General features: G+C 37.7%; 1 protein-coding gene across 4 annotated transcripts; it reads right to left on the bottom strand.

The window, feature by feature from the left end:
- Positions 1–999: 999 nt before the first annotated feature.
- LACC1 (laccase (multicopper oxidoreductase) domain containing 1) lies at positions 1000–11611 on the bottom strand. 4 transcript variants are annotated; one of them, XM_012723370.1, is made up of 7 exons: positions 11213–11611; positions 8208–8823; positions 7472–7650; positions 6588–6753; positions 3242–3467; positions 2162–2322; positions 1000–1191 (listed from the first exon to the last, which is right to left on the bottom strand). In XM_012723370.1, the coding sequence occupies exons 2-6, from the start codon at positions 8767–8769 to the stop codon at positions 2163–2165; spliced, it is 1293 nt and encodes a 430-aa protein (XP_012578824.1). In that variant the 5' UTR covers positions 8770–8823; positions 11213–11611; the 3' UTR covers positions 1000–1191; position 2162. The 4 variants fall into 4 exon arrangements, with proteins under 4 accessions (XP_012578824.1, XP_012578823.1, XP_012578822.1 ...); XM_012723369.1 differs by lacking the exon at positions 11213–11611 and adding an exon at positions 10960–11020; XM_012723368.1 differs by lacking the exon at positions 11213–11611 and adding an exon at positions 10929–10995.
- Between the last annotated feature and the right edge of the window lie 663 nt (positions 11612–12274).

The following is a 12274-nucleotide window of genomic DNA, read 5'->3' as shown; positions in this document are numbered from 1 at the left end:
GTTAGCTGATCCAGCCTACTCCAATACACATGGCATCATCTGTGCCTGGCCAACTTCTAATATTGTGTCTTTTTCCAGGTTCCCTCCTAAGTGTCAGGTTCCTATTTTCAGTTGTTAAGTATTTCCATCTGGATGTAGTACAGTCTCTGTGTCAAATTCATTCATTTCCCTCACCTCAAACTTCTCCCTTCTTTTGCTGCCACTGCTGGGGGTCACCAAAGTAGACACCTGGGCATCTTCAGTGACTTCTCTATTTTATTAACAGGATCTACTGTTTCTCCATCTGAAATATACTTCTAATCCATCTATCCTCATCTCCCCATTGTAATTTCTACTGCTCTAATTCCATCTTCATTACTATATTTTGAAGCAATCTGTCTGCCTTTTAGTCTCTAATCTTTTATAATTTAAAAACAACCTTGTTACAGATACATCATAGACATGAAAACACACCCCAGTTTTTATATCTACTTTTTGCTCTTTGCCTAGAAAATAAACTCCACATTCTCTGACATGGCATTTGTGACCCTCACTAATTTCTTTCCAACCTGTTTTTCTAATAACTCCTACCCACACTCTTCTCTTTCTAAAACAGTTCCTTCTCTTAGTTCATGAAGTTCCCTCTACTTATTATGGCTGTTCTTTATCTGTCAAAAGCCTACTAGTATCTTTTGGGCTTAGGTGACTGGTCAGTTCTCTCTAAATGATATAGGATACATTCTCTACCTTGTTTTACAGATAGAATTTCCTTTTTACTCTTCAACTGCTATTAAAGTGTTAGAGGCATTTTTCTCCACTGCATTTGAATCAAGAAGAAATTCCTTGTTCATTTTTATTTCACCTATGCTTCCTGCAATGCTTGACAAACATATGTTCCACAATACTGAACTATTCTTGATTCATGTAACACACAATAAACAGACCTGTTCTTGATTCATGTAACACACAGGACAAACTTTAAGAATAATCTTCACCTTTATAACACATAAGCTCTATCACACTGATTTTTTTTATCAGTTATTAGAATCAAATAAAAAATCATTTATCTTTGGGTAACAGTGGAAGTACACCCTAAAGATGAACTATCGTTATAATCTTTTCAGCTTTAAGTAGACCAAACAGCTAAATTTCTTTCTTGCTGTCAGTTTGGAAAGAAGCAGGAAACAATTAGGCAAAAATCCACTCAAGTGTCTGAAAAAAAAAAAAAATCAAATATGAGACACTTGTGCAATTTAGAGTATCAAGGTAAGGATCATTAAGTCTTAAGGAGTTCAAGACATTCTGAAAGCTAAAAATAAAATAGATTGGGTAAAAACAGCTTTAAGAAAAATCAGATATATGATAAAGGGTTAGTGCTAAATGACTGTCATGAAATATTTTTATATAACTCTAATGTTACTATTTCTAATATACACACAGTTTATGAAATGACATTAAGTGTTTCTGTATGACTCTAGACCAGGTGTTAGCAGACTGCAGCCTGTGGGCCACACTTGCTTTTTAATAAATAAACTTTTACTGAAACATAGTCATGCTTATTTGTATTGCTTTGGTCTGCTTTTGTTCTACATGGCAAAGCTCACTAGTTAAGAGAGTGACTGTATGTCCTACAATGCCTAAAATACTCACAAGTTGTCTCTTAAGGAAGATTGGCCAACTCATGCTATAATCAGATGGAAGCTAGTTGAAAACCAAATTAGTTTATGTATGTAAGCTTTTCTTATTATTCTAAATGTTACAGTTGTTATGCAGATATTTCTTCCCAAGAATCACAAGATTAACAAAAAGAAAAGTAACAGGAAATATATAGATATCAAGTACATAGGAGAGACAAATAGCATACAGACAGGATTTTTTAAAAGAACAAGTTATTTTATTTTTATAATTTAATAATGCCTGCTTAATTATTATTTATTAACTAGGAAAAGAAGTAACTGTTCTCTACATTAGAATATGTCGCTAAATATTAAATTTCTAATACTATTCACTAAAAAGTAGAAATAATTCTTCCTATTGGAATAAGTATATATATAGTGTGTGTATATATAGTGTTGTGTGTGTGTGTGTGTAATTCTTTTTTACCGTGAGTGGAGAGAAAGGTGGAAAGAGGAAGAACAGAGGAGAGGACAGAAAGGTGACAGGGAGGGAGAACCTACTTTACCTCATTCTCTGATTGATATGAAACCAATTTGTGTACCAAAATTAAGGCCATCTCGGAAATGGGAGAAAAACTTGTCAGGATGGCAAGATGTACAAAGGCTGAGATCTTGCGACTGGTCCTGAATATTCTGTGGAAGAATTCCTCCCCGTTCTAGAAGAATCCTTAGGATAAAGATTTTTCAAAAGACAGTAAGGTTTTATTACCTAAATTCATATATAAACTCTACAACCTACTATATTTTCCTGCAGACATGATCTTTATGTACTGTCTGAATTAATTGATCTACAAATATTCTGGTAACTTCAGAAGTTTCTTCTTAAATAAGTACTTGATTTTGATTATAAAATTTTGTATCCAGATCATGTCTACATTTCCTCCTATTAATTAAACAGATTTTTCACAAGGAATCTGCTTCTCCATAAATACTTTGTTATGAAATATGACTATAAATGAGTGATACTTAATTCAACAAGTTACATTTAAGAATCAATTTCAATCCCTTCTACTCAAGTACTAAATGAATAAAAATCTGGACAGTGTTTTGCTGGCTGAAATAGACACATGATTCCAATCAGACATCTATTTTCTGTTGTAGAAATGACAAATAATTTCTAATAGCTATTAATAGCAAAACTCCATAAATTCAAAATGAAAGGGATCATACACTCTGCAAAGCAACTTTGTAATTGTAGTAATATTTCTGCTAAGGAATATATTCCTCTAGTTAATTAGAGAATAATTAACTTTAAAATACCAGCTTTCTGATAGCTTATTATATTTAGGAGAATTCAGCAGAGGAAAGACTGAAGTATATGCCAACTTCCTTTATATGAACTTCAAGATCTTTTAAACTGTGTGTCAACTGTTTCTTCTTTCACTTTTAAATCAGTAAGATACTAATCTAAAATTTCTGTCATTCAAACATAACTGAGAACAGATTTTATTTAAATGAATTTTTGTGCATACGTAAAATCTACTTAAATATCTGCTTCCTGAATATTTCTTGGTATTACAAATTGTTTATTGCAGAAGCAGCAGGCAATAAGCAGACTTGCATTTCTGTAATGAAATAAAACATACCTTGTAGCTTTACGGATATCAACATAGGGATTTGGTGAGTCAAACAGTCGTACACAGTCAGGATCAAGACTATGAAATGCCTTTGCTGATTCCCTTGGAAGAGTAAAACAGCAAGGTCCTATTGAAGGTCCAAGAACAACAACAATGTCTTCCAAACTACAGCCATATTCTGATATCATAGCACTCACTGTGGCCATTGCAACACCTAACAAAGTACCTTTCCAACCTGGTAAATATGAAGAAAAAGAGATAAAGAAAGTTAAAACACAACAAAACTTCATCCTGATGTTTACATACATTAAAAAATGAACAATCATTATTTCTTTTTTTTAAAGATTTATTATTTATTCATATAGAACTGGAGTACAGGCCAGAGATGCAGGGGAGGATTGACCAGAGACAGAGTGAAATGGAGCAGAGTAGGCAGACTGACTAGGTACACTGCTGGTGAAACAGGAGAGGTCTGCTGTGCCTTGTGGATCAACTCTGGGCTGGGGATTGAACTCACACTGAAGCCGCTACAGCTAGCTTTGCAGTGCTGCGTCCTCACCCATCATGCCACCAGGGAGGGCCCCATTACATATTTCAAAGTAAAAAAAATAGTAAGTAATTAAGTAAAAAAGTGAGTTTTAAATGAAGTAGATTATGTAAAGCATCTAATACATAAGACATTTAATGGAAGGCCCCTTCTACTTCCTTTTAAACATGCTCCGTACTTTGAGTTTCTACTGAGGTTATACCATCCTAAGTCTTTTCTAGCTCCCTCACTCTTTTTTACATTTTAAAAAATTGTGTGCAAAGCATAGAACATTTTCACCTTCTTAACATCTTTAAGTTAGTGTACACTTCAGTAGTGTTAAGTATATTCACATTATTGTGCAACCATTCTCTAGAACTTTTTTCCTTCTTTAAAAGTTGAAATTCTGGGCCCTCCCTGGTGGTGCAGCGGGTTAAAGCACAGCACTGAGAAGCTAAAGCCACTTCCTCATGAGTTCGATTCCCGCCCGCCCCGGAGGAGACCACATGGCCTGGCAGACCTCTCCTGACCCGCCCGCTGCTCCCCCTCAGCCTGTTCTGCTCCTCACTCTGTCTCTGGTGAAGCCTCTCGCCGCTCCGCTCCTGCACCTCTGTATAAATAAATAAATCTTTAAAAAAAAAGTTGAAATTCTGTACCAATTAAAATAATTCCTCACTCTGCCTTTCCCAGACCCTGGCTTCTACTTTCCAGTTCTATGAATTTAACTCCTCTAGATACCTCATATAAGTTGAGCCACACAGTTTTTCTTTCTTGCAATTGGCTTATTATTCCACTCAGCATAAAGTCCTTGAGGTCCATTCATGCTGCAGCATATGTCAAGAATTCCTTTATTTTTAAGACTGGATATTTAATTGTATTTATAGACCACATCTGCTTTATCATTCATCCACCAGTGCAGTGAGTGAACACCTGAATTGTTTCTATCTCTTGACTATTGTGAATACTGCTGCTCTGAACACAGTACAGAAATATCTTGAGATTCATACATATATATATGGAATATACATATATATATATACATATAAATTGAAATATATATACAGATGGAATGATACTGTGGTTTTGATTTGCATTTCTCTATTAGTAATGTTGAACATATTTCACTTGCATATCTTCTTTGGAGAAATGCCTATTCAAGTCCCTGCCCATTTTTATATTAACTTCCTATGGGTTTTTTGTAGTTGTTAATGGAGTTGCAGGAGTTCTTTACACATTGTGGGCACTAACTTCTTTTCAGATATAGGAATTGCCTTGTGTTTTCTTCTATCCCCTAGGTTGCCTTTTTCTCTGTTGACTGTGTCTTATAATTGATATAGTTTTAAATTTTGATGAAATCCAATTCACCTATTTTTACTTTTGTTGCTAATTTATAAAACTAACACCTAATCTAAAATCATAAGATTTATACTTAATGTGTTCTCTAGGAGTTTTACAGTTTTAGCTAATATTTATGCTTTGATCCATTCTTAGTTAATTTTTACATATGATGCAGTAAGAAAAGGGTTCCACATCATTCTTTTGGATACGGATATTCAGTTTTCCCAGTGTCATTTCCCAGTGTCCCAGTTAAAGAGACTGACTTTTCCCCATTGTATGATCTAGGTACTTTGTCGAGAACCACTGGACCACAAATGCAAGTGTTTATTTCTCACCTTTATTCTAACCCACTCCACAATGTTTTTGATTACTGTACTATAGTATGTAGTACTGTAATACATTTTGCAATCAGGAAGCATGAGACAACAATTTTATTCTCTTTCAATAACTGCCTTATTTTGACAGTTTTATATTTGATATTTTAAAAGTTATATTGAACAACCTAAGAAGTAATAAAATAATATTCCCTTTCTATGTCCAGGATCCAAAACTCAGATTTTAAAGAGGTTTGATAGTATCAAATATTAAATCTGACTTCTGATCATCCAATTCCATACTTTAGCTAGGTCACAATAATAAGCCTCTCTCTCTCTTTTTTTTTTTTTTTAATATAACTGGCCTAACAAAATTGTCATAGATTTACAAAAAGAAGGAAATCCAAATGCTCAACCCGCATTTCATGAAGAATTGTAAACACCAGATAATCTAAATACTATTTTTAATTACCTTCAAAAAACACAATTCCATGTATAACTTTAACACAATGCAGCATGTAAAAGTTCTTCTTGGTCCTTATTTCCAGAAAGAACTTAGGGTTAAAATATGCTTATAGCATTTTAAACTAAATACAGTTTTCCAAATACATCTTGCTTTTCCCTACTTCATACTTTTATATGCTGCTACATCTTGATGAACACGTTTCTTCATGACTAATCTTCCTCTTTCCAGTTGCTTAGACTTCAAGGGTTCTCAACCAGAGAAGTAGCACTCAAGGGGAGTGTTCTGAGACCAAAAAGGCCTTTTGTTCCCTTTTTTGAATTTTGTTCCTTTCCTTTGGTTATTACAACAACTGGGAATTCTGCTAGCATTAAGAATTTCAAAATCAAACAAACTTAGTGTACAGTGTAAGTTCATTTTGCTCCGTTAATCGCACCCCAGCCAAGAAAAGCAGGCACCTAGCCAAATCCCACACATTAGGGTAGTCACTATTCCTTTGGGAATTCTATTCTAATTCATGTAATTTAACTTCTGCACTCCTTGCACTGCCTCCTGTAATGAGTATGCTTTCCTATCTTTATGTCCATTATGTCCACTCCTATCTTTATGCTTACTACCATGTCAGGTTTCTGCCCTACTCTCCAGAAAGAACTTGTTACTTTTCCCATATTATAAAACTGGTAAAATCCTAAATGCTTAGGTAAGTACACTAACCAGAGTGAGCAACCCCACATGCTTTTTGGACAGGATCTGCAAAAACTATTGGTAGACAGTCAGCACCAAGAGCAGCTATTGTGACTCCTCTCTGATTTGTGGTGATTCCATCATAAGACTCAGGCTCTTTTTTCTCCATAATCCAGACATCATTGGCATGATCAGTCTAATATGAAACATAGCAATAAAAATGTTTTCAAAGTAGGATTTCTCATACCATTAAGTCTTCAGAAGTACTCATGTTGTACAAAGTTATATAACCAGTTTAGGATTACTAGCATTCATTAACATCACTTCTATCTATTGTAAAATAACACATTTATTTATCATTTAATTTGGGGGATACTATCTGTGTATTTATTCAAAAGAACATTCATATTTAACAATCCAATACAGTCCACCTCCCACTAGATGATGGGTAAATCTCAACTTGTAGCATTTTCCACAGAGGGCTACAGTGACAGAGGTTAGAGAATTAACAAATTAATGGTATTTTTACTCTCCTTAGACTCAAATAAAGCTAGTATTCTTTAAGAAACAAGGCTTTACTTCACTGGTGATCATATCCCTCCTGTTGATTTAGAAAACAATGGCCTTTATCGTCCCTCATGCAGGAAACTTTCTTCTAAATAAAAAAGGGAAATGGTATTGTATTTCCTGAGAATTAACCATACTTTTAGAGGTAAGAAGCTACATGTGAAATTTACCCCAGAATCAAACTTTGGGCTATTAAGTGTAGAGTTAAGAAAACAACAAGCATTATCCCAAATTGTTAGCTAAATCACCAAATGTCAAAGTTAAATAGCTTGATTAAAATCCATGTACTCATTAACAGAATCAAGAATATACTTTAGATATTCCAAAATAAGCAGCAAACTTGGTACCTTTATTCGATAAAATTTCTCCACATTAAATCCCGCAGCATTCCCCAATCTACGCAGATTTTCTTGAACAACAACCCTGGGATCTCTCCTTCTGGAACTACTGAAGAGATTGAATGAGCTAAGAGTCGGTATGTAAGATATCCCACCTGTTCTTGTTGTAAATCCATGTATGAAAATATCTGTTAAAGATAAGTAGTGAAGACAGCAAATATGCCATATAAAACACTGTTAATTATTACAAACTTCTAATTTCTACAGCAGCTTGTACCTCGGTGTGTCCTAATTATGTACTACTTTATGCTTGTTTAATCCTCCTTATATGATTACTGCTCTTCAAAGAGTATCTTCGGTCCCAACTTCCTTTGTTATATCCAACAGCAAACAGATCACAGTAAAAACTGCTTAACCAAGAAGATACTTTTAAATTTCACTCTTCCATAAAGATACCAATGAGTTAAAGTTGAGAATTTCTAAATAGGAACTTCTCATTTTAAAGGAAGACTGTGAGCACTGTTTTTAAAGCTTATTTGCATAAAGCAAATTTATTTATTTAGGGTAGTTTTGAAGGACTACCCCTTGATACTACTAGGTCATTGCTGAAACTCCTATTTTGCAAGAAATACTAATGAGCACATAAAACCACAACAGTCTACAAAAGAGGAAAAAGAGATGTGCTAACTCTAAAGAAAAACTAATTTTCAAGCATTCATTAAAAACAACACAATATTTAATCTACCTGAGATCAAAGGAGATCTGATAATGGTTAGTTCTCCTTTCAGAGCTGGCAGACTTCTCAAGTATATTTCTATTTCACTCTGAATTGCTTCTAGATCTTGAGCTGTGATGACTTTTATATCAGTAGACTGTTTCAAATGATCTCCTTTAAAAGTCACCTGTAAGTCTTCAAACTCAAAATTGTAAACATTGGTGAAGAGTTGATCAATAAAAGCTTTTATTAATGTCTTCCGATGTATAGGTACAATTACCTTAATGGTGCTCAAATTTTTTTCATCAATTTTTTGCTTAATGGTATACAGAGAGACAGCCAAGCTGGGATTGCTAACGACCTCAAATTCTCTCAAAAGAGTTGAAAATCCACTTTTTGTTTCTAATTCACAATTATCATGTTCACCATCCCTTTCACAGCAAATGTTACTGCAACACAGTATGCAAAGGAACTTGGCCTTGGTAGCGTGGTGGAACTTAACAGAATTCAAGGTCTTCAGTAATGTCTGGTCACAATTTTTTTGAGAGTTTAATTTCAAGCCAAAGAGGTCAATCAGCACTGCTTCTGCCATCTTCAATATAGCATGAGGTTTTTTAAAGATGTCTCTGCCCCAGAATAATCACCCCTAAAGAAAAATTAGCATAAGTAAGGATGCAAAAATATAAACAGACCTCTGATATTTACAGCAGAAATATACAGCTGGATTAAAAAAAATAATTGATCTAAAAATGTACTCAAATGAAGAAAACGACACTTCTCTGATGAAGACATCAAGAAAATGAAAATCAAAACACAAAGCGATACCATCTCACACCTGTAAGAAAGGCCCATTATCAAGTAATGGTGAGGCTATGGAGGAAAAGAAATTCTGTACACTGTTGGTAGAAATGTAGAATGGCTCAACCCTGATGGTAAACAGTATGGCAGTTTCTCAAACTGTTAAAAATAAATCCACTATATGATTCAGGAATTCCACTCCTAGGCATCTACCCAAGGCTGCAAAAATTCTAAAGGACTATGTTCACTGCAGCATCATTTACAATAGCTAAGTTACAGAAACCACCTATGGGCATAATAGCAGAGGAGTAGATTAGAAAAATGTAGTGGACTACTACTCATCTATAAAATATAGATAAACTCATGCCATTTGCAGTATCACTGATGGAACTGGAGAGGATAATGTTAAGCAAAGTAAGTCAGAAAGAAAAAGATAATGGAGGTTTCACTTATATGTGGAATATGGAGGGAAAAAAAAAGTCAGAAAAAACTGAACCAGTAACAAACCCTAGAAATCTGACTGTTTCATCAAGGCTACAAGACCTGACTGAGGTAAGTACAGAGCAAAGTATGAAGGGGATTGGTGGAGGGCTGTCTGCTTTGGTGTGGTATGGTGTGGGGATAGATATCTGAGGAAATGTGATCTTATGCTTCTGAATCACGGGTAGTACTATAAGTCAGCATTACCTCAGTTTTTAAAAAGTGCCTTTTCTGTGTGGAGAGTCATCAAATTATTAAAAATGGAGCTACCATATGACCCAACAATTCTACTCCTAGTATCCTAATGACACAAGAAACATTAATTCAAAAGGATACCTGCACCCCCGTGTTTATTGCAGTACTTTTTATAATAGGTAAGATATGGAAACAACTCAAATGCCTGAATATAGATGACTCTATCAAGAATAATATTTGGCAATCAAAAAGATAAACTCATGCCATTCAAAGCAACATGGTTAGAGCTAAAAGGGATATGCTCAGTGAAATAAGTCAGAAGGAAAAAGAAAACTATCAGATGGTTTCACTTATAGGAGGAATATAGGGGAACAAAATAAGGGATCAATGAAAAAATAAAACTAAAAAAAATCAGCAGGCAACTATAAATCAGAGACATTCTGCAAGGGATAGGGAGGGAGAGGGATCAAAACAGGGGAGGGAAGAATACAAGGGGCTATCGTGAAGGTGCATAGGTGAAATGGTGGTGGGAATTCTATGGGGCCTACATCTGAGAGAAGAAATCAAACGCTGTACAAAAATGAATATGTGTTACATATATTTTTAAAGTGCCTTTTACAACATTAAAATTAACAAAGTAATCTTTGGGTTAAAGAGAATACACATGGAAACAAAAAAGGACCCAAAGTAGTACATTTCAACTATTCCCTTCTCAACAGTCCACTATTTTTTACGTGAGAATCATAACAATTAAAGCAAAGTCATATTTTAATTCATTTTGTTAAAGTATCTGTACACTTTTCCAGCAGTACAGCAGTTCTCTGGGTGATGGTGGTGGTTTCCATATAGCCAATCTCAAGCAGGGAATTACTTGCTGACTTAGACCAGGTCCTGTTTTTAATTAGAGGGTGTTGATATGTGATACATTATTAATTCTGACATGACTGGCGTATCAAGTCACACCCTTTTATATGAAACACCAAGACCATTAAGTTCAATAGCTAAAAGGTGCTGTAGTTAAACATCACATTTTAAGGAAATAAAAGCGTGGATGACTAACAGCTCTCCCTCCAGGATTAGATATGGCAATCGTTACACAGTCATCTGTCATTGGCACACAATCCTCTACCACTGCCTCAGATTTGGCTCTTCCTACTTACTCATTCTCTTCTCTCCAGCACTCCCAAACCCTGCTTTGCCACCCCACACTGAGGGGCTCACTAGGGCCCCCGTTTGCCCAATTTTCTCCTGCTGCCACACCCAACTTCGGCCCCCTACCGTACAGGACTGCTGCTGGAGTTCACCTCACCAGTTTCGAAGAGTAAGGGGTGAAAAAAGGGGTGACGCCGCCGTTCTCTCCTGCTTTGAGGATTTGTACTGAACGCCTCTCCCGGGCTCCGCGTGGGCGGGGCGAAGTAAGAAGCCCCGCCCTCTCCCGCCCACTCCCGCCCGAGGGCTGCTTCATCCGGGCGCTAGCTAAGGCAGCCCAGTCGCCCCATCGTGGCCCTGGGCTGCACGCTCCGCTGAGAGCGGAGATCTGCCGCCCCCTCCCCCACACTTACGCCGCCCCCGAGCCTGTAAGAAACCGGAAGCCACAAGCTTAGCCCCCTGGGCCAAAAGGCCTTGCCTGTTCGCCCCACCTCACGCTCTTCACTGCCGAACGACGCCTCCCCCGCTTGGCATCGGCCTGGCAGACCGCTGTGGTCCGGTCAGCAGCTCAGGGCCGGCCCGGCGAGCGAACAGCTGCGGGCGGGAGCCGGGAGGTGGGCGGGTCCCGCGTGGACGCGGTGGGCCGGACCGAGCCGAGCCGAGCGGAGACTCAGTGAAGGAAGCGCGCGTTGGCGCCCCGCGGCGGTCTCGCCAGTTCCGGGTGCGGCGGCCCCCTCAGCCCGCACCCCAGGCGGTGGAGAGAGAGGAACTGGAGCCCCAGCTGCGGAAACGTCCTCGGGCCTGAGCCCGGAGAGCGGGTGACCCGCTGGGGAGAAAAGCAGGGCGGCTGGACTCGCGGGGGTGGGGGCGCAGGGCGGCCCAGAGAAGTGGGTGGTGGGAGATGCTGCGGGAAAATTCCCGGGCGACCTTCTGAGTGGAGCCCCCTGCTCTGGGTCTCTTTGCTGACCAGGCAGTGTGGTCAGGGCACGTGGTTTAATCAGCCGCTCCCAAGCCTGAGAGCTTCTTTAAGTTAGCTTGTGGCTGTGTGTTCCCTCCACTGTTGGGGGGGAGATTGTTTGCGTGTTTATTTATTTACACTGTTTTTGTTTGTTTGCAGAAACAAGTTGGTTGATAACTTCTTCCTCTAGATGTTTATGGTGCTTTTGAATGTCCACTGGACCAGCCCTGCACAGCAGCTTCTCTTGTGTTGACAAATAGTGCCCCAGTATGCCCTTTTAAAAGTACCTACTACTAGTAGCCAAGTGGAAGGATAGACCCTTAGAATTCTGATGAACGTGGACATTGGCATTCTTTATTTGCTCTCGTTATGCATGGCTTTCATTTCTTTATATTGAGCAGCTATGATAGGGAATGCGGATGCTAGGGTAAAGAGGAAAAAACATCTAAACTTCAAAAACTAAAAGAAAGGGTGCTTCCTGGGAAAATGGTTATGATGGAAGGAGGGAACCCTCTTT

Source organism: Condylura cristata, unplaced genomic scaffold (assembly GCF_000260355.1).
Source record: "Condylura cristata isolate star-nosed mole 26May11 unplaced genomic scaffold, ConCri1.0 scaffold00010, whole genome shotgun sequence".
In the NCBI taxonomy this organism is placed as follows: domain Eukaryota; kingdom Metazoa; phylum Chordata; class Mammalia; order Eulipotyphla; family Talpidae; genus Condylura; species Condylura cristata.
This window is presented reverse-complemented; position numbering and strand designations above follow the sequence as displayed.